General features: G+C 41.8%; 1 protein-coding gene and 2 long non-coding RNA genes across 5 annotated transcripts in view; 2 read left to right on the top strand and 1 right to left on the bottom strand.

Moving 5' to 3' along the window:
• LOC139625690 (uncharacterized) overlaps window positions 1–19,877 on the bottom strand; it is a 24,026-nt gene continuing 4,149 nt past the window's right edge. For both annotated transcript variants that reach the window (XR_011691975.1, XR_011691976.1), the window contains exons 3-5: window positions 1,347–1,438; window positions 930–995; window positions 1–821 (exon numbers count right to left, since the gene is read on the bottom strand). This is a non-coding gene — a long non-coding RNA (uncharacterized lncRNA). The remainder of the gene's footprint in view (window positions 822–929; window positions 996–1,346; window positions 1,439–19,877) is intronic.
• LOC139625691 (uncharacterized) lies at window positions 4,245–4,827 on the top strand. The gene is made up of 2 exons (XR_011691978.1): window positions 4,245–4,572; window positions 4,698–4,827. It is a non-coding gene; the product is annotated as an uncharacterized lncRNA (long non-coding RNA).
• LOC139625688 (uncharacterized) overlaps window positions 18,086–19,877 on the top strand; it is a 13,527-nt gene continuing 11,735 nt past the window's right edge. Inside the window, exons 1-2 of one of the 2 annotated variants that reach the window (XM_071485885.1) lie at window positions 18,094–18,219; window positions 18,437–18,472. In XM_071485885.1, coding sequence (XP_071341986.1) covers window positions 18,440–18,472 — 33 coding nt within the window. In that variant the 5' untranslated portion in view covers window positions 18,094–18,219; window positions 18,437–18,439. Of the gene's footprint in view, window positions 18,473–19,877 lie in introns of both variants that reach the window. The other variant, XM_071485888.1, reaches the window with a different exon arrangement.

A 19,877-nucleotide genomic window follows, 5' to 3' on the forward strand; every position in this document is an offset into this window, starting at 1 on the left:
TATGCTTTCATTGATATGCACCATTTTCCTCAATTTACCTTTAGGGATACATTGATGTTACCAGACCATTACTGAATAAATGTTAACAAAAGAAAAGAAAGTTTGCATTATTCACTTTAGCTCTTTGGCTTTTGAGGGTTTGCATACAAAAATCCCAATAAATCTCAACTGTGTTCATATCTCTGACAAACTACCACAGAAATGGCTAGAAAGAAACAGCTGAGTAAAGAAACAAGAGTACAGATTTGTACATTAAGGGAAAGAAGGATACACTGAAAGAGAAACTGCAAAATGCCTAATGGTGTCCAACAAAGGAGTTCACTACACCCTGAAGAGACTAAAGGAAACTGGAAGTTATGATGATAGAAAAAGGTCTGAAAGAAAGCGGGTTACTACAAAAGCAGAGGATAAACATATCATTGCCAGTAAGAGAGATCGGCAAAAAACAGCACCACAAATGAGGAAGGAAATCAACATGACAAGGTCAAAACCCATATCTCTGATGAATGTGAAAAGACATTTGAGAAAGGCTGGTCTGAAGGCAAAAAAACACTACTATGGGGATGTTTTGCAGGTGATAGAGTAGGAGATTTGTTTGAGGTAAAGGATATCGTCAAGAAGGAACAGTACCACTCCATCCTCCAGTATCATGCAGTTCCATCTGGACTAAGACTTGTGCGCAAAAGTTTGTTTTGCAGCAAGATAATGACCCTAAGCATTATTCCAAGCTCTGTCGGGGTAACCTAGACAAAAAAGAAGAGGAAGGTGTTCTTCGAAAGATGGTTTGGCCCCCTCAGTCTCCAGACCTCTCTCCAATTGAGCTTGTGTGGGACAAATTGGATCGATCAGTCAGAAAAGTGCGTCCCACGAATCAGCAGTCTCTCACTGATGAACTTAAGAAAGCTTGGAAAACAATTCCTGTCACATACCTTAAAAAACTTGTGGAACGAATGCCTCGTATATGCCATGCTGTTGTTAAAGCCAGAGGAGGTTACCTTGAAGAAAGCAAAGTCTAAGCAAGAAAAACCCAAATACCTACAGTAAAAATGTATTCTGATAAGTGACTCTTTATATAATAATCATGTTTATTTTGTTGCAAAGTATACCAATGAAACTATGATCTTTTTTCTACAAATTTGATCTTGCTTCCAAACTTTTGGCCTGTAGTGTACATACCTGGTGTCTTTATGCAATGCAGTAGGCAAGTAGGTTCATTTCACAATGTTTTAAGGCCTTATCTTTTCTGAAGTTTAAAGCCAATTGGTACCAAGAGGAACCCCCATCTATTCCAACTTTGATCATCCCCTTAGTGAAGATAGGTAGGTAGATACGGTAAATTAACATACCAAGTATTCCCTCACCAGCTTCTCTGGATCTTCGTTCAAGTAGACACATGTACTTTGAGGATGCATTCTCGTCTCACATCAATGCTGTCAGTCTGCAGACTAGAGAATATGTAAAACAACAAAAAACTTTTCAGAAACACTATCTCAACCAGACAGCAGAGTGGATGAGGAGGTCACAACATTAAAAGCCATTTGTTTTCAATATACACTTTTGCAACTTAATGTTTATTGTTCGAGTTTAAGCACTTTAAAGTTATCATTTGAATATTGTTTGAATCTGGATAGTTGCCTAGTTGGATGTAATCTGTTTGATTTGATTATTCAATAAAAAAAATACAAGTTCAATACTACATTACCCACAATGCTGTGTGGTTTTCTACCCAGAATGCTTTTCCCTACCATGATATAGGATGCTGTTCATGAGTGATTCCTGCAGTAAACGTTTCTTCTTTTATAACACAGTCCAGTTGCCCATTTTTTGCTGGCTAGGTTGATAGAACATGCATTTTTAAGCAATCCTAACTGTTGACTGCACAATGGAAACTTTTTTTTATTTTGTGCTTAAAAGTGCATTGTTGCACTACAGATAGTGTTAGATGCACAGAGAGCTGTGGCTACTTCTGTTATCACAGACTTATCCGTTGTGGGACTAGGTTTCTGAAAAACACCTTCAAGAATGTTCATGGAGAGGGGCAATGTTGCTGAACTTAACAAGTAGTGCAGTTCTTCTAAGAACTCGTTCATCTTTGTGCCTGGCACGTGTGCAAAATGCTCTAACTTGAGCAGTGCTGCAGCAACATTTTGCTCAATTACTTTGGACAAGTTCTTAGTTACATGCACGTCACTACCTGAACATGCACTGTCTGCTTCAACTGCCGAGTTATTGTGGTCACATGAATCTTCCTCAGGATTATCAGAGGATTCTTGTGAAACTTCAGTACTTGTAATGACACCTGGCTTGAAATCTTTCAATGTGTGTGGGTTGTGTTTCCTGTTCTTGTGTGAGTGAAATGTTCCATATATATTTGTTTGAAAACTGCAACCCCAAAACATACAAGTCACAGTTTCATTACTCCTCAGATGAGTGCCAATGTGTACAAAATAATCCTCCTCTGTCGGAAGATTGTGACAAGAGCACAAATGACAACTGAATGTTGACAATTCCAGCGGCTCCTGAGAGTTTCGTTTAGGGTGGATTCTACTTAAATGCATGTGCAAAGCATTCCATGTTTTAAAAGTACACGGACAGTTTGAGTGTGGGCATGGGTAACGCAGCATTTTTACACTCCTGGTATAACCACTGACATAACAAAACCTAGAAGGACTTTGTTATGGCACATGCACGCAAATCAACATGTTGCTAGGCAACGCAGTGATTGTTGACGTCCCTCGGGAGGGAGAGTAACAGTTTTATTGTTCTCACCTGTCTGGACGTCATTTTGTGCCTCATGCACTGCAAAGTCCTCCACAGTGTGCTCCAGGTTAGAGTTAGAGTCATGTTGATGTCAGCGTCCACTCAGCCTCTGTCCTGCTGCGCTCCTCAACATGTTGAACATTTAGAGCTGAATGAGACTGTCCACTCACACCCTCACTGACGGTGAAACACTCCTCAATAAACTCCCAAGTCACCGCTGGAGGATCCACGCAGGACAATTCAACATTTACCGTATTAGCCGGACCCGGCATGCACCTGCAATACTAAAGATGTGTTTGATTTTCGTCACTTGATATGCCTGCTGGGCAGTGCACAAACCAGCAATTAAAAACGGTAGATACGACCTGTTTTTACAGTCTATGTCCGAGACACAATAATGTTTACTTTAGACCATAATGGCATTGTCTTTAGTTTTATTGCATTGTTGTGTATTGTTTTACTGTTAGCTACTGCTAGCACCGCCCTGGTGCAGCTAGTAAACACACACACAAAAATGAATGAAATTAAACTTAAAAACACACAAACTCACCACAATTTAATAAAGGGTGGAGGTAGGGGGGAGGTGACAGTCCCCAGTGAGGGAGTCCTGACTAAGAGGTAGGTTCTGACTCAGCTCAGACAAATTCATCTTTGGCTGTTTGACAGAAAAAAGGGCCAGGGTTGTGGCAGGCAGCAGGGTTCCAGTATGGACCTGAAACACAAGGAAAACAGGGACGGGTCAGAGGTCAAATCATGCCTTTAAATTTAGCCTCTTCTTTCAGTCCAGCATTGTCTGATTTAGTTGAGTGAAATATCAAAATAAACCTTAGATCCAACCTTCTATGAATGTAATGAAAACAAAATCTAAATAAAAACACTGAACACTGAACAGAGAACTGTTTACTTACCTTGTTTTATTTACTCCTTACCTGCTTTAAGTAAAGAATGCTGCACATCAAATGAAAGCTTCGAACATCTTGGATTAAATACACGTTACATACGCGCCTTGCGTCGCAGCCGCTTTGCAGAGAAAAGAGAAAATCCTCCTCCATTCAGCCCATGTGCTGCATTTCACTCACTATCAACAAGTTACAACAAGCCCCGCCCCTTTCTCTGACATCACACTGTGTTTGGTAAACCCAATGAAGTGTAGTCAGTGCTGCAGCGGGACCTTTTGTAAGTGATCAAAAACAGTCTCGTATATTGTGCTGGAAAAATCAGAATTATTGACATCATACATCAAATTAACCCTCACATTTTGTACTTTCCAACAAACACAAACCTTCAAAGCTAACAAAACCTGTAAAATCTGTAACAAAATCAGACAAAGTCAAAGGAAACACCCGGAACAAAAGCTAAATAAGATGACATCTCTTTTTCTTCTCATTTACAGCTAATGATGTCTCACAGCAGTGGACAACCATGGACTGTAATTATACTTTCTTCTGGGTTAAAGGCTGCTGCTGCTGCTGCTGCTGCTGCTGCTGCTGCTGCTGCTGCTGCTGCTGCTGCTGCTGCTGCTCCTGCTGCTGCTGCTGCTGCTGCTGCGGCACATGTCAGGGTGTGACAGTAAGTGAAGTGCTTAGTGACTGGTGTAACTTAGGTAATGGTCAAGTTACAGCTGTCACTGAGAACTCTGCTTGGCCATGAACACCATGAAGGATAACTAAATGATTTCTAACAAAGACAAGAACCATCTGATCCATTTATCAGCTGTTGTCTTTACTTCTTGTTCTCACTGACAGGTCACAATGTCAGATGACAGCCCCCCAGGCAGATGAGAGATGAGATCGGGGGCAGTGGGGACCACCTGTAAGTCCACCTTAAATTAATTCACTCATCTGTGTTGTCTCACCTGAGTTTGTTTGTATTCTGTGAAACCTGTGTTTCTACACTGTGGTTTTCCCATGTCAGCTTTGTATTGTACCATTTTACAGGACAGTGAGGACGTCCCCCGACCCGCTCCACCTCCTTTATCACCTCCACCTCCTTATCAACCTCCATCACCTCCACCATCTTGTTACATGGAGAGGAGGAACAGGAGGAAAATAATTATTAATATTTTATTTTATTTAAAAAGCCATATTTGTCCTGTTTCATTTCATACATCCTGGCTGTTTAGAAAGAATCTGATTTACTTCTGAACTGGGGCCATGACTTATTTTAATACTGATCCTCACCATGATCAAGAATGGAAGACCGAGTTTCAAAGAACAACATAAATCTGTCAATCAAACATCAGCTCACATATTCGAGACTTGGAGAATATCCTCCTCCATTCAGCCCATGTGGTGCATTTTACTCACTATCAACAAGTTACAACAAGCCCCGCCCCTTTCTATGACATCACACCCTGGTATAAAGCTGTTATAGTGCTTGTTATTGGTACTAGGAGCAAGTGTAGATATTTTTCATGTTGCTCTTGTTAACCTCTGGTGTTTAAAAGATTAAAATGCCAGAACAAAACAACTCAAAATATAGCCTGTGAATATTCTCATTTGTCCAGGTCATAGTATCTCAAAGGAGTTTTAAATCGAAAGGAACTGGACCAGTCCCAGCCTGGTCAGGTGCAAGAAAGAACTGATGAAGCTCTTGGATGAGAGGTGAAACGTCTTCCTAAAGGCATGATCTGACCTCTGACCCTAACCCAGGCCCTGTTTTCTTTGTGTTTCAGGTCAATACTGCAACCCTGCTGAGTCTGGACATACCTCTCAGTATGTTTGTGTGTTTTTTGTATATAGTTCAGAGTGGTAAGTTTCATTTTGTTCATTTTTTATACACATTATGTTCTTTTTTTGAGGTCAGTGGACCACACACCTGTATTTTTCCTTTTGTTTTATTAGATTTGTCTGATTTTATGTTGTAAACAGTTCAAATTCATTCATTTATTCATTCTTGTGTTTTTTTTTTTAATTAAATGTTCTTAAATAAAATAAAAAAAATTCAACACCAGCTCAGTCTCAGTCATTTATTATTATATTATTTGTTCTGGTAAAGGACCATTTTAATCTCACCTGAGAGAGGATGCAGTTGTTGTCTGTCACCTGTTTGTTCACACATGTTGATAGTGAGTAAAATCCAGTCTCAACTATGTGAGCTGATGTTTGATTGACAGATTTATGTTGTTCTTTGAAATTCTGTCTTTCATTCTTGATCATAGTGAGGATCAGTATTAAAATAAGCCATGGTCCCAGTTCAGAAGTAAATACGGGCAAAGGTAAATCAGGAAGACATGTTGGAAACGACGAAGAATGCAAAAGTCAGAGGGCAGCAGAACAGAGTGGTCCTAATCCACAGTTCCTGGGTAAGTATTTTTTGTTAGAAATCATTTATTTGTCCTCCCATGTGTTCTTCTGGGTTAAAGGGAGCTGCTGCTGCTGTGTAAGGAAAGAGGAAAGAAATGGAAATAAAAATGCATCTCAATTTACTTCTGGGAAGCCATTTTTCAGGATTGAAGAAAGCAGGTGAACTTTACTGAGACCGCACTTTAAGGCAAAACAAAGAAAGAACATGAACAGGGGTGCACCTTCTGTTAACACCCACTATCATTACAGGAATTCATTTGTATTGAAAAGGGTTAAAAAAAATTAAAACATTAAAATCACAATAAATGAGAATTAAATATTTAATTGGCATATAAAGAGTTAAAAAGGGCATGGAATAAATTTTATAATACAATAAAAACAACAATATACAATACATACGATATAACAACACCAAAACCTAAAATACTGACCGTGAAAACCCAATATACAGTTAGGCCCAGAAATATTTGGACAGTGACACAAGTTTTGTAATTTTAGCTGTTTATGAAAACATATTCAGGATACAATTACATAATCTATATGGGCTTAAAGTGCAGACTCTCAGCTGTAATTTGAGAGTATTCACATCCAAATTGGAGCAAGGAATTACAGCTCTTTAATACGTAGCTGCCTCTTTTTCAAGGGACCAAAAGTAATTGGACAATTGACTCAGAAGGCTGCAAAAAAAAAATAACCTGTCATCAATTAAGCAGTTAAAAGGTCTGGAGTTGATTCCAGGTGTGGTGTTTCCATTTGGAAGCTGTTGCTGTGAACACACAACATGTGGTCAAAAGAGCTCTCAATGGAGGTGAAACAGACCATCCTGAGGCTGAAAAAAAAGAAGAAATCCATCAGAGAGATAGCAGAAATGTTATGAGTGGCCAAATCAACAGTTTGGTACATTCTGAGAAAAAAAGAGTGCACTGGTGAGCTTGGGAACTCAAAAAGGCCTGGACGTCCATGGAAGGCAACAGTGGTGGATGATCACAGAATCCTTTCCATGGTGAAGAAAAACCCCTTCACAACATCCACTCAAGTGAAGAACACTCTCCAGGAAGTAGGTGTATCAGTATCTGAGTCTACCATAAAGAGAAGACTTCATGAGAGTAAATACAAAGGATTCACCACAAGGTGCAAATCATTAATCAGCCTCAAAAATAGAAAGGCCAGAATTGACTTTGCCAAAAAACACCTGAAGAAGCCAGCCCAGTTCTGGAACAACAGCATTCTTTGGACAGATGAGACTAAGATCAACCTGTACCAGAATGATGGGAAGAAGAAAGTCTGGAGAAGAATTGGAACAGCTCATGATCCAAAGCACACCACATCTTCTGTAAAACATGGTGGAGGCAGTGTGATGGCATGGGCATGCATGGCTTCCAATGGCACTGGGTCACTTGTGTTTATTGATGATGTGACAAAAGACAGAAGCAGCCGGATGAATTCTGAAGTGTATAGGGATATACTTTCTACTCAGATTCAGCCAAATGCAGCAAAGTTGATTGGACGGCACTTCACAGTACAGATGGACAATGATCCAAAACATACTGCAAAAGCAACCCAGGAGTTTTTTAAAGCAAAGAAGTGGAATATTCTGCAATGGCCGAAAGCAGAAAAGAGAGAGAGAGAAAGACCAGGAACAGCTGTGTAGGTCATGGTGTTATCAATAATAATGACAGGTAACAGTGGTTAATAGTAAAGATGAGTAGTGGTGGATCTGGATCCTGCTGCTCCCGAGGCAGAGAGACCTGCAGAATGAGGACAGAGAGAGGGAGAGAGAGGAGAAGCACAAACTACGGGAGAGAAGAAAAATACAAAGTTAATGGCATGAAGTCATCGAGAGAGAGAGAGAGAGAGAGAGAGAGAGAGAGAGAGAAAGAGAAAGGACAGTTTTAAGCCTGGTCTTAAAGGCAGAGAGGGGGTCTGCCTCCTGAACCCACACTGGGAGCTGGTTCCACAGGAGAGGAGCCTGATAGCTGAAGGCTCTGCCCCCCATTCTACTCTTACAAACTCTGGGAACCACAAGTAGACCTGCATTTAGAGAGCGAAGTGTCCTGCTATATTTTCTAATACATGAAATCTGAAAAAAAAAACATCAATCCAATGAGTTTTTTTTTTTTTTGTTATGTGAAGAAAAAAAAACCTCTTCAAGATAGAGAAGGACAAGGGAAAAATGTAGAAATAAATTACCACAAATATGACCTAATATGAGTGGCTAGGGTTAAGATCAGCGCCTGGGGACGGCCACAGGGGGGCGTTGCTCTCTAGGGCTAGGGTCAGACAGAGGTAGGTATATGGGTGAATATGGCAAAGGACTCTCAGCAGTTTGACTCTCATTAGCATACTAGGCCTGTGATTGGTCAGAACAGCTGTAGCTTCTGTGGAGCAGGGCGGAGGTGTGAAACTTGGTTTCTGGGGAGGTCGGCGCACCTCCAGCGGACTGCTGCCGACACCTGATGCAAATGTTGATCGTTTAGGGGGATTTCATGCTCAATGAAAGAAGTCAGAGAAAAAAAAAAGTGTCAGCAGAATGGCTTTGGGAGCACATTTCAGGCCACTTTGAGTGGACTGGGATGAGTTGGTAGTGTGGCGTTTGGCGGCGGTGCTTTGTCATGTGTCCTGTTGTCAGAAATCGCTATAGTCTGCAGATTGTAGCAGGATCTGACAGGCGCGGTCAAGTGACTTTAGATATGGCGGCGTCGTTGGGACTTCCTCTGCCACAGGAAGTGTTCCTTCAAAATAAAACGACGCAAAGCTCGACGATGGTTTGCCCAGCTCCACCGTTCTGTCCTAACAGGTGAGTGGTCAAGACGAGCCACGGCACGTTTAGTTTGTTTACAAGAGCTAGAAATGTTCATGATTTCATAAAAAAACAAATCAAATGAGGTTAAGAGTAGGCCATTTCTGCTTGAGATGAGGAAAGAGTGAGGTTTAAAAGAAATAAAAATATGAATAACACAATTGGTTGGCATTAGGCACTCTCTCCTCTCGGGTTATGTTTAGGAAAGACGCCATGTGATGGTCAAAAGAAATAAAAATAGAAATAATAAAATACCCCATACAATTGGAGAGGTCAAAGGTCAACTCCAGGTTTATTTGAGCCTGTCTAATACACTCTCCCACAGCTGTTGAAAGGAGTCCTGGCTCAGCGGTGTGAGGGACCCGTTTTCGTTTTTTATCAAAAGAAAAATGATATGATTCATTGTTTTTAAATTTGTTTTTAATTGTTTTGTGTGTGTGTGTGTGTGTGTGTGTGTGTGTGTGTGTGAGAGAGAAAGAGACAGAGAGTGAGTGAGTGTTTGTGTGTGTGTGTTTGTCTGTGAGAGAGAGAGAGAGAGAGATATGTTGGTAAAATTCCTCATCTTTTCATCTTTTCATTATTCTAGGTTGTGGCCAGCAGCAACAAAAAGAAGCGCTGCTGAGCGTGTTGGCCCAAGATGGATAGAAAAACACAATATACATGCATCAAGTGCAAGAAATGCATGCAAAACACACAGCAAGTAACTGTGCCACTCATGTGTTGTGTAGGCTTGTATGAAAAGGCAATGTGTTCAGTGGGGCTGATGTGTTGTCTAGACTGACAGGGTTACTGTACAGAGTTGAAGAGATGGTAACTCTTGTGATTAGTGGCCCCGTGTCTCCATCTGTTGGACAAAACAAATCATTGCATCCACCTTGGGAAAAAACAGCAATCATTCAACCTGCAGTTACAGATCAGTAAAAAGCACTCATTTTAGCCTCAAAACAGCCCATGAAATTGAAATACAGTCAATTTAAGCCCAGCTCTAATGTTAGCTGAAGGCAAGGTTCCCTGAAAGCAAGTATTTGCTTGAGGTCAATGGTTTTGAGGTTTTAATGTTGTATGTTGTATATTGTATGTATTGCATGTTGCTGTTTTTTATTGGATTATAAAATGTATTCCATGCCTTTTTTTTAAAACTCTTTATGTGCCAATTAAATGTTTAATTCTCATTTATTGTGATTTTCATGATCCCAAATCAATTTGGAGGTTGTGCAGCTATCGTGTGTCCACAGCAATGAACAAAATGATTTATTGAAACCTGTGTGCTAGAAGAAAAATAAGGCCAATATATTTTTGATGTATCGGCACTGGCAACTGCTTTATATGTCACTTCTGTTGTGAAATCCTCCCTAATGAAATGTATGTAAAGCCCTGATATATTTTCTAATACATGAAATCTGAAAAAAAAACATCATCCAATGAGTTTTTTTTTTGTTATGGAAAGAAAAAAAAACCTCTTCAAGATAGAGAAGGACAAGGGAAAAATGTAGAAATAAATTACAACAAATATGACCTAATATGAGTGGCTAGGGTTAAGATCAGCGCCTGGGGACGGCCACAGGGGGGCGTTGCTCTCTAGGGCTAGGGCTGGGGTCAGACAGAGGTAGGTATATGGGTGAATATGGCAAAGGACTCTCAGCAGGGTTAGGGTTAGGGTTAGGTATATGGGTGAATATGGCAAAGGACTCTCAGCAGTTTGACTCTCATTAGCATACTAGGCCTGTGATTGGTCAGAACAGCTGTAGCTTATGTGGAGCAGGGCGGAGGTGTGAAACTTGGTTTCTGGGGAGGTCAAAAGAAATAAAAATAGAAATAATAAAATACCCCATACAATTGGAGAGGTCAAAGGTCAACTCCAGGTTTATTTGAGCCTGTCTAATACACTCTCCCACAGCTGTTGAAAGGAGTCCTGGCTCAGCGGTGTGAGGGACCCGTTTTTGTTTTTTATCAAAAGAAAAATGATATGATTCATTGTTTTTAAATTTGTTTTTAATTGTTTTGTGTGTGTGTGTGTTTGTCTGTGAGAGAGAGAGAGAGAGAGATATGTTGGTAAAATTCCTCATCTTTTCATCTTTTCATTATTCTAGGTTGTGGCCAGCAGCAACAAAAAGAAGCGCTGCTGAGCGTGTTGGCCCAAGATGGATAGAAAAACACAATATACATGCATCAAGTGCAAGAAATGCATGCAAAACACACAGCAAGTAACTGTGCCACTCATGTGTTGTGTAGGCTTGTATGAAAAGGCAATGTGTTCAGTGGGGCTGATGTGTTGTCTAGACTGACAGGGTTACTGTACAGAGTTGAAGAGATGGTAACTCTTGTGATTAGTGGCCCCGTGTCTCCATCTGTTAGACAAAACAAATCATTGCATCCACCTTGGGAAAAAACAGCAATCATTCAACCTGCAGTTACAGATCAGTAAAAAGCACTCATTTTAGCCTCAAAACAGCCCATGAAATTGAAATACAGTCAATTTAAGCCCAGCTCTAATGTTAGCTGAAGGCAAGGTTCCCTGAAAGCAAGTATTTGCTTGAGGTCAATGGTTTTGAGGTTTTAATGTTGTATGTTGTATATTGTATGTATTGCATGTTGCTGTTTTTTATTGGATTATAAAATGTATTCCATGCCTTTTTTTTAAAACTCTTTATGTGCCAATTAAATGTTTAATTCTCATTTATTGTGATTTTCATGATCCCAAATCAATTTGGAGGTTGTGCAGCTATCGTGTGTCCACAGCAATGAACAAAATGATTTATTGAAACGTGTGTGCTAGAAGAAAAATAAGGCCAATATATTTTTGATGTATCGGCACTGGCAACTGCTTTATATGTCACTTCTGTTGTGAAATCCTCCCTAATGAAATGTATGTAAAGCCCTGATATATTTTCTAATACATGAAATCTGAAGAAAAAACATCATCCAATGAGTTTTTTTTGTTATGGAAAGAAAAAAAAACCTCTTCAAGATAGAGAAGGACAAGGGAAAAATGTAGAAATAAATTACAACAAATATGACCTAATATGAGTGGCTAGGGTTAAGATCAGCGCCTGGGGACGGCCACAGGGGGGCGTTGCTCTCTAGGGCTAGGGCTGGGGTCAGACAGAGGTAGGTATATGGGTGAATATGGCAAAGGACTCTCAGCAGTTTGACTCTCATTAGCATACTAGGCCTGTGATTGGTCAGAACAGCTGTAGCTTCTGTGGAGCAGGGCGGAGGTGTGAAACTTGGTTTCTGGGGAGGTCGGCGCACCTCCAGCGGACTGCTGCCGACACCTGATGCAAATGTTGATCGTTTAGGGGGATTTCATGCTCAATGAAAGAAGTCAGAGAAAAAAAAAAGTGTCAGCAGAATGGCTTTGGGAGCACATTTCAGGCCACTTTGAGTGGACTGGGATGAGTTGGTAGTGTGGCGTTTGGCGGCGGTGCTTTGTCATGTGTCCTCTTGTCAGAAATCGCTATAGTCTGCAGATTGTAGCAGGATCTGACAGGCGCGGTCAAGTGACTTTAGATATGGCGGCGTCGTTCGGACTTCCTCTGCCACAGTAAGTGTTCCTTCAAAATAAAACGACGCAAAGCTCGACGATGGTTTGCCCAGCTCCACCGTTCTGTCCTAACAGGTGAGTGGTCAAGACGAGCCACGGCACGTTTAGTTTGTTTACAAGAGCTAGAAATGTTCATGATTTCATAAAAAAACAAATACTGATAAAGATAAGTTAATCAGATTTGATATAGAGGTGTCGATTAAAGGAAAAACTCCTTGCTGGAACGGGGTCTAGAAGACAAGTTGATGGTTTAGATGAAGAAACTGTTGAAGTGAGCTCAGGGAGATGTACAGGAGAGAAACAGTCAAAATATAAGCCAGTTACAGTGGACTCTGAGGCTGTTGAACTGGACAGTACATCTGAGCCAGCTGTGGGGAGGAGATGGTGAATTTTTTCTCTAACAGAGACAATTTTATTTGTAAAGAAGCTCATAAAGTCATTACAACTGAGGGCTAAAGGTATGGATGGATCAACAGAGCTGTGGCTGTCTGTCAGCCTGGCTACAGTGCTGAACAGAAACCTGGGATTGTTCTTGTTTTCTTCTATCAATGATGAATAATAGGATGTTCTGGCTTTACGGAGGCTTTTTTTATACGCCAATAGGCTGTCTTTCCAAGCCTTTAGAGATTCTTCCAGGTTGGTAGAACACCACCTTCTTTCTAGTTTCCTTGAATTTTGCTTTAAAGCTCGTGTTTCTGAGTTGTACCATGGAGCTAGCCTTCTCTGACTCACCACCTTCTTCCTCAGAGGGGCCACAGTATCTAGAGTTGCACGCAGTGAGGCTACAGTCCTGTCAACAAGATCATCAACCTGTGTGGATGTGAAGTTAAGAGAGCTGTTCCCTACTGCATTGATACATGGCAGTGGGCTAAGTACTGATGGGATTCTTTCTTTAAATTTGCTAATGGTATTGTCAGAGAGACACCTGCTGTAATGGATTTTTTTCCCAGATGCTGTGTAGGCCATGACTGAAAACTCAAATGTTAACAGAAAATGGTTAGGCGTGATTACAGCCGGTTCAAGCCTGAGAGTTTCTCCGTGCGGCTGATCCCCCTCTCCTAACTGATCACACCCGTGTTGTCGACTGGCATTTCTTCTGACGACTTCCAATCCCTCTCCTTGGGTGAAGAAGACTTAGTTCCACTGTGATCTCAGTCTGCTTTGCCTACCTTTGGTTCCTGTTCTACTCTCAGCAGTGGTACTTCCCTGGATTTGCATTATTCTCTATTAGGCATACCATCAAAATTCACCAAGATGATTCCAAACGGTTATTTAATCTTTGAGGATGAGAGTTTCCTGAATGCTCTGAGAAAGAGTGGTCAGTTCTGTGATGAAAGACCAAGCAAAGGGGCTTAATATTTCATTTTGGTGCTGGGGGCTGTTTGTCCTATGGGTGGAAGGACCGTGCACCTTCCTTCCCCTTTAATCAGAGTTATAAGTTATAAGGAGAAATAAAAATATGAAATGACATCTTTTACACCTGTTGCCAGTGCTGCTTTTGAATAAGCTCTTGTCCCCTAACCCTAATCCTCTGGGTGAATTTTTCAAAGTCTGGGGACCTTCAGTTTGAATTTTAGAATGGGGACTTTAGGGATCTTATTAGGGGCCCTAAAGAGAGGACTCAAGTAGGTTTTTGGGGATTTGGGGCCCCTTTGGGTGCCGGTTCTGGCCCCAGGGGCCCCAGGAAGAAAGACCTGCCGAAGGGGCTTAATATTTCATTTTGATGTTGGGGGCCTTTAGCAACTTCTGACAACAGGAAACCTGAGTAAGAGAGCATGTGTGTCCGAGGATGACCTCATTGCACTAGGATTAACACACTTGTCACAAAGTGTGTGTTAGAAGCGTCTGTAGTAGTGGTGCGGGGTTCTGCAGTGCAAGGGCAGGTCCACATTTTCACTCACCCATTTTGCCCTATTCACTTTGAATGGCGGACATTTTGACCGATATATCCCGAAAGAAGCATCGTAGAGCCACGCAACCAAGTCCCATCTACCCATTTTCGGGGTCATTGAACATGTCTGTCTTGGTCCCATGTTGATATGACTTTCCCTTCAAAGGTGATATAGTTCGACCACTTCCAGTTGACGTAGCGCAACGTACTCTGTACCAGTGGAAAGGCTGTCCTCCAATTAGAAGACTGTTAGAAGATGTCTGAGCCCAATAAGTACCGAGAGTGGATACTGGAAACAATCGACTCTCTCCAGTTGAGAAAAGCCCGTCCTGATCTGGAGAGGATTTGTCGAATGGTCCGGAGACGACATGGGTCAGACCCGGACCGAACCAGGAGGAGAAACTGATTCAAAAGCAGACGGTGCTCAAAGTTAGCTACAAGGGTATATCATTCGGTATATCATACCGAAATACGGCGAAGGTGCGGAGGACAAGCAGAAAGAAGAGTGAATTAACCCTGCATCTCTACAGTGACGCACAACAATGGGCCTGACATGCAGTGCTCACAGCTGTCGTCATCATCACTGGTTGCTTCTCCTACTACCAAGAGGCCAAGAGCTCCAAAATCATGGAGTCCTTTAAGAACATGGTGCCTCAGGTAAATATGCATTTGCACAAAAGAAACCAACTTATGTGTACCTTGCAGCCATGAGCAGAAACATTCACATTCTTGCTTCTTTTTGCATGCAACATGTTGGGTTTTTTTTTTTTTTCTGTTTCTTAATAGGTGGATAACTCCTTCCTGACAGGCCAGTCAGAACCTCAGAGCAGGTCACTATGGCGATAACATTACATTCTCTTATTAACAGTGGCTTGATTTAAACCCACCAAACTGAGCAGAGTTACAAACTTTAAACTTATACTTTTCTCTTGGCTAAAATGTTACAGTTAATAGTAGTTTTATCTTAAATAAATAGACAGATTTTGTTGCCATAAATGATATTTAATAACATTGTATCTCTTTTCTTTTCCAAACCAGACACAGCGCGTGGCATCGTTATCTGCACAGGAGACCGCAGTCATGGGTCGTATTGCTACTCTGACTTCTGGCCTGGAGACTGGCAAAACCCCCATCGCTCAGGAGATCGAGCACTTCATCCACATCATCACAGGTGTGGCCGTCTTCTTGGGTGTTAACAAAACCCTGGAGGGTGGTTTTACTGGGAAGCCAATGTGAGGTCAGCACATGACAGAAGCAGTAAGGAGACAAACCTTAAATGGGATTTACAATTTTGATGTTTTTAAAAAATATATTAAATTTATTAATATTTAATAAATTTAATATAAATAGTTGTAAATAGTTCATTTAATTTAATTTAATTAAAGTTTGCTACTTTGTTTAATTGTTTTTGATTGAATTATTTTAAATGTAATTGGTTTTATTAAAATCTTTTTTCAACACCAGCTCAGTTTCAGGCATTTATTAAATTTTTTTTTTTTTTTTTTTTTTTGTTCTGGCATTTTTATCCTTTAGACACCAGATGTTAACAAGAGCAACATGAAAAACTACACTTGTATATAGTAACAAAAACCAGCACTGTAACAGCTTTATACCTGGGTGTGATGTCATAGAAAGGGGCGGGGCTTGTTGTAACTTGTTGATAGTGAGTAAAATGTACCACATGGGCCGAATGGAGGAGGATTTATCTCCCAGTCTCAACTATGTGAGCTGATGTCTAATTCAGATTCTTTCTTAACAGCCAGGATGTACGAAATGAAACAGGACAAATATGGCTTTTTAGATAATATTTATAATTTTCCTCCTGTTCCTCCTCTCCACTTAACGAGATGGTGGAGGTGATGGAGGTCGATAGGGACAGGTTTCACAGAATACAAACAAACTCAGGTGAGACAACACAGATGAGGGAATTAATTTAAGGTGGACTTACAGGACTGTGGTCCCCACTGCCCCCGCTCTCATCTGACATTGTGACCTGTCAGTGAGAACATAGAGTGATAAAGTATTTTATTTTTACCTTTATCTATTATCTTTATCATCAGTGGTAAATGAAAAAACAAGTTTCAACATGTTTCATATTAAGTACAAATGTCTCCTGCATAATTCTTACCAAGCTTGGTGGAGGTGGTGGAGGGGGTGGAGGTAGTGAGGTTGGTGGAGGAAACAGCTAAGTCAGTGTGTAAAGGGTTGGGTCAGTGTGGCCTCAGTCTGCTGATATTCCTTCAGCTCCTGGGCATACTGCATCTTGTCCCACTCCGCCTCGTCCAGATAGCGCTGTTTGTCATTTGGGGCTAATCTTGTCCTCTCTGCTCCAAGTCTCTTGGTGATTTCTGGGTTAGGATTAGAAAGTTTGGTCGTCGGGAGGGTTACTGCCTCCAGGGTTAGGCTTTTTATTTATTTTTTTTTAGGGGAGCGGCCATGTTGCTCCAGCCTCGCTCAGCCTCCCTCTGTAGGTGAGCAGATGTTTTTTTCCTGTGATGCCCACTAGGTACAACTGGAGATAGATAGATCGATAGATAGCCAAATTAGCACAGACACAACGTTTAGAAGAACACTTTTAATATTGTCAATATCAGGTATATTTCACAGCAGGGTCAGAGGTCAAATCATGCCTTTAAAGTTAGCCACTTCTTTCAGTCTAGCATTGTCTGATTTAGTTGAGTGACATATCAAAATAAACTTTAGATCCAACCTTCTATGAATGTAATGAAAAAATCTAAATAAAAACACTGAACTATTTACATACAACTATTTACCCAGCTTGTTTTATTGACTGCTTACCTGCTTCAATCCAAGAATGCTGCACATCAAACAAACTTCTAGATTAAGTTCGGTGTCTCACCTATTTTCCGCACGTAGTGTGTGCACCTTAGAGCGAAAAGAAAACACTCACCACACACATGCTAATATGGCTGCAGCCACATCTTTTGTTTGGGTTAAAGGCTGCCTGCTCATGCTCTGTGTGCCTCAGGCTGTGACAGTGGGTTACAGACAGCTGTCTTTCAGAACTTCACTGACATTTGTGCTTCATACTACACCGCAAACACATGGAGTATTTTGTCTGGTAGTTGACACAGGAACTCAGGTTATGTTTTTGCGATGTCAGATTATGTGGGAAATGGCAGGTTGCTCTCAGTGTTGCACAGACAATAACATAGAATCAGTCAAATCAAAACAAATAAAACACACAAACATACTATATATTCAGAATAAAAAACAATTTACAAAGTAAAATAAAAATAAATGGAAACTTACCACAATTTAATAAAGGGTGGAGGTAGGGGGGAGTTGACAGTCCCCAGTGAGGGAGTCCTGACTAAGAGGTAGGTTCTGACTCAGCTCAGACAAATTCATCTTTGGCTGTTTGGTGCTCTGACAGAAAAAAGGGCCAGGGTTGTGGCAGGCAGCAGGGTTCCAGTATGGACCTGAAACACAAGGAAAACAGGGCCTGGGTCAGAGGTCAAATCATGCCTTTAAATATAGCCACTTCTTTCAGTCCAGCATTGTCTGATTTAGTTGAATGACATATCAAAATAAACCTTAGATCCAACCTTTTATGAATGTAATGAAAACAAAATCTAAATAAAAACACTGAACACTGAACTATTTACAGAGAACTATTTACTTGCCTCGTTTTATTTACTCCTTACCTGCTTCAAGCCAAGAATGCTGCACATCAAATGAAAGCTTCGAACATCTTGGATTAAATATGCGTTACATACGCGTCTTGCTTAGCAGCCGCTTTGCAGAGAGAAGAGAAAATCCTCCTCCATTTGGCCCATGTGCTGCATTTCACTCACCATCAACAAGTTACAACAAGCCCTGCCCCTTTCTCTGACATCACACTGTGTTTGGTAAAGCCAATGAAGTGCAGTCAGTGCTGCAGCGGGACCTTGTGTGGGTAAGTGATCAAAAACAGTCTAATATTTCATGCTGGAAAAATCTGAATTATTGACGTCATACATCAAACTAAACCTCACATTTTGTACTTTCCAACAAAGACAAACCTTCTAAGCGAACAAAACCTGTAAAATGTGGAACTAAATCAGACAAAGTCAAAGGAAACACCCGGAACAAAAGCTAAATAAGATGACATCTCTTTTTCTTCTCATTCACAGCTGATGATGTCTCACAGCAGTGGACAACCGTGGACTGTAGTTATACTTTCAAGTAGTTCACAATTTACATTGAAAACTACCATGTACACAGGTTTTACACACCACCCAAACATAGTGCAAATCCTGGAGGTTTATGCCCATAGTGTCCAGTTCCCACATGAGTCTAGCCCAAGAGCGCGGCTTCTGATAGTTATGGAGATGATGGAGGGTGGTGAGTTGTTCCACATCAGTCAGCACAGGCACTTTACTGAAAAGAGTGACTTTTTCACTCTTTTAATGCAGCCAACCCCCGCGAGTCCAGCCACCACCTCCGGACCACCAGCTTCTCCTCCCCCACTTCAGCAGGGGCCCTGGCACCTCCACAACTAGCCACATCAGAACCCCCCTCCTTCTCCCCTACCAAAGGAACGTCTCTCTCTATCCTGGAGAGAGATGTCAGCAGGCTTTTTAAGAAGCAGAACCCCCACAAAGCAGCCGGTCCTGACTCTGTCTCTCCATCATCCCTGAAGCACTGTGCTGATCAGCTGTCTCCGGTGTTCACGGACATCTTCAACACCTCACTGGAGACCTGCCACGTGCCAGCCTGCTTCAAATCCTCCACCATCATCCCTGTCCCCAAAAAACCAAGGCCCACAGGACTAAGTGACTACAGACCCATTGCCCTGACCTCTGTGGTCATGAAATCATTTGAGCGCCTTGTCCTGTCCCACCTCAAATCCATCACTGACCCACTCCTGGACCCCCTGCAGTTCGCCTACAGAGCCAACAGGTCTGTAGACGACGCCGTCAACGTGGCTCTCCATTTCATCCTCCAGCACCTGGACTCCTCAGGGACCTATGCCAGGATCCTGTTTGTGGACTTCAGCTCTGCCTTCAACACCATCATCCCGGCTCTGCTGCAGGACAAGCTCTCCCAGCTGAGTGTGCCTGACTCCACCTGCAGGTGGATCACCGACTTCCTGTCTGACAGGAGGCAGCACGTGAAGCTAGGAAAGCACGTGTCTGACTCCCAGACCATCAGCACTGGATCCCCGCAAGGCTGCGTTCTTTCTCCTCTGCTCTTCTCCCTGTACACCAACACCTGCACCTCCAGCCATCAGTCTGTCAAGCTCCTGAAGTTTGCAGACGACACCACTCTCATTGGACTCATCTCTGATGGCGATGAGTCTGCCTACAGGTGGGAGACTGAGCGTCTGGTGACCTGGTGCAGGCAGAACAACCTAGAGCTTAACGCTCTGAAGACAGTGGAGATGATAGTGGACTTCAGGAAGAGCCTAGCCCCACCCACCCCCATCACCCTGTGCGACTCCCCCGTGGCCACCGTGAAGCATTTCCGCTTCTTGGGAACCACCATCACACAGGATCTCAAGTGGGAGCTGAACATCAGCTCCCTCATCAAGAAACCAGCAGAGGATGTATTCCTTGAGGCAGTTGAAGAAGT

Source organism: Trachinotus anak, unplaced genomic scaffold (genome assembly GCF_046630095.1).
Source record: "Trachinotus anak isolate AG129_WGS33_773 ecotype Australia unplaced genomic scaffold, CSIRO_AGI_Tana_v1 ptg000009l, whole genome shotgun sequence".
NCBI classification, from domain to species: Eukaryota; Metazoa; Chordata; class Actinopteri; order Carangiformes; family Carangidae; genus Trachinotus; species Trachinotus anak.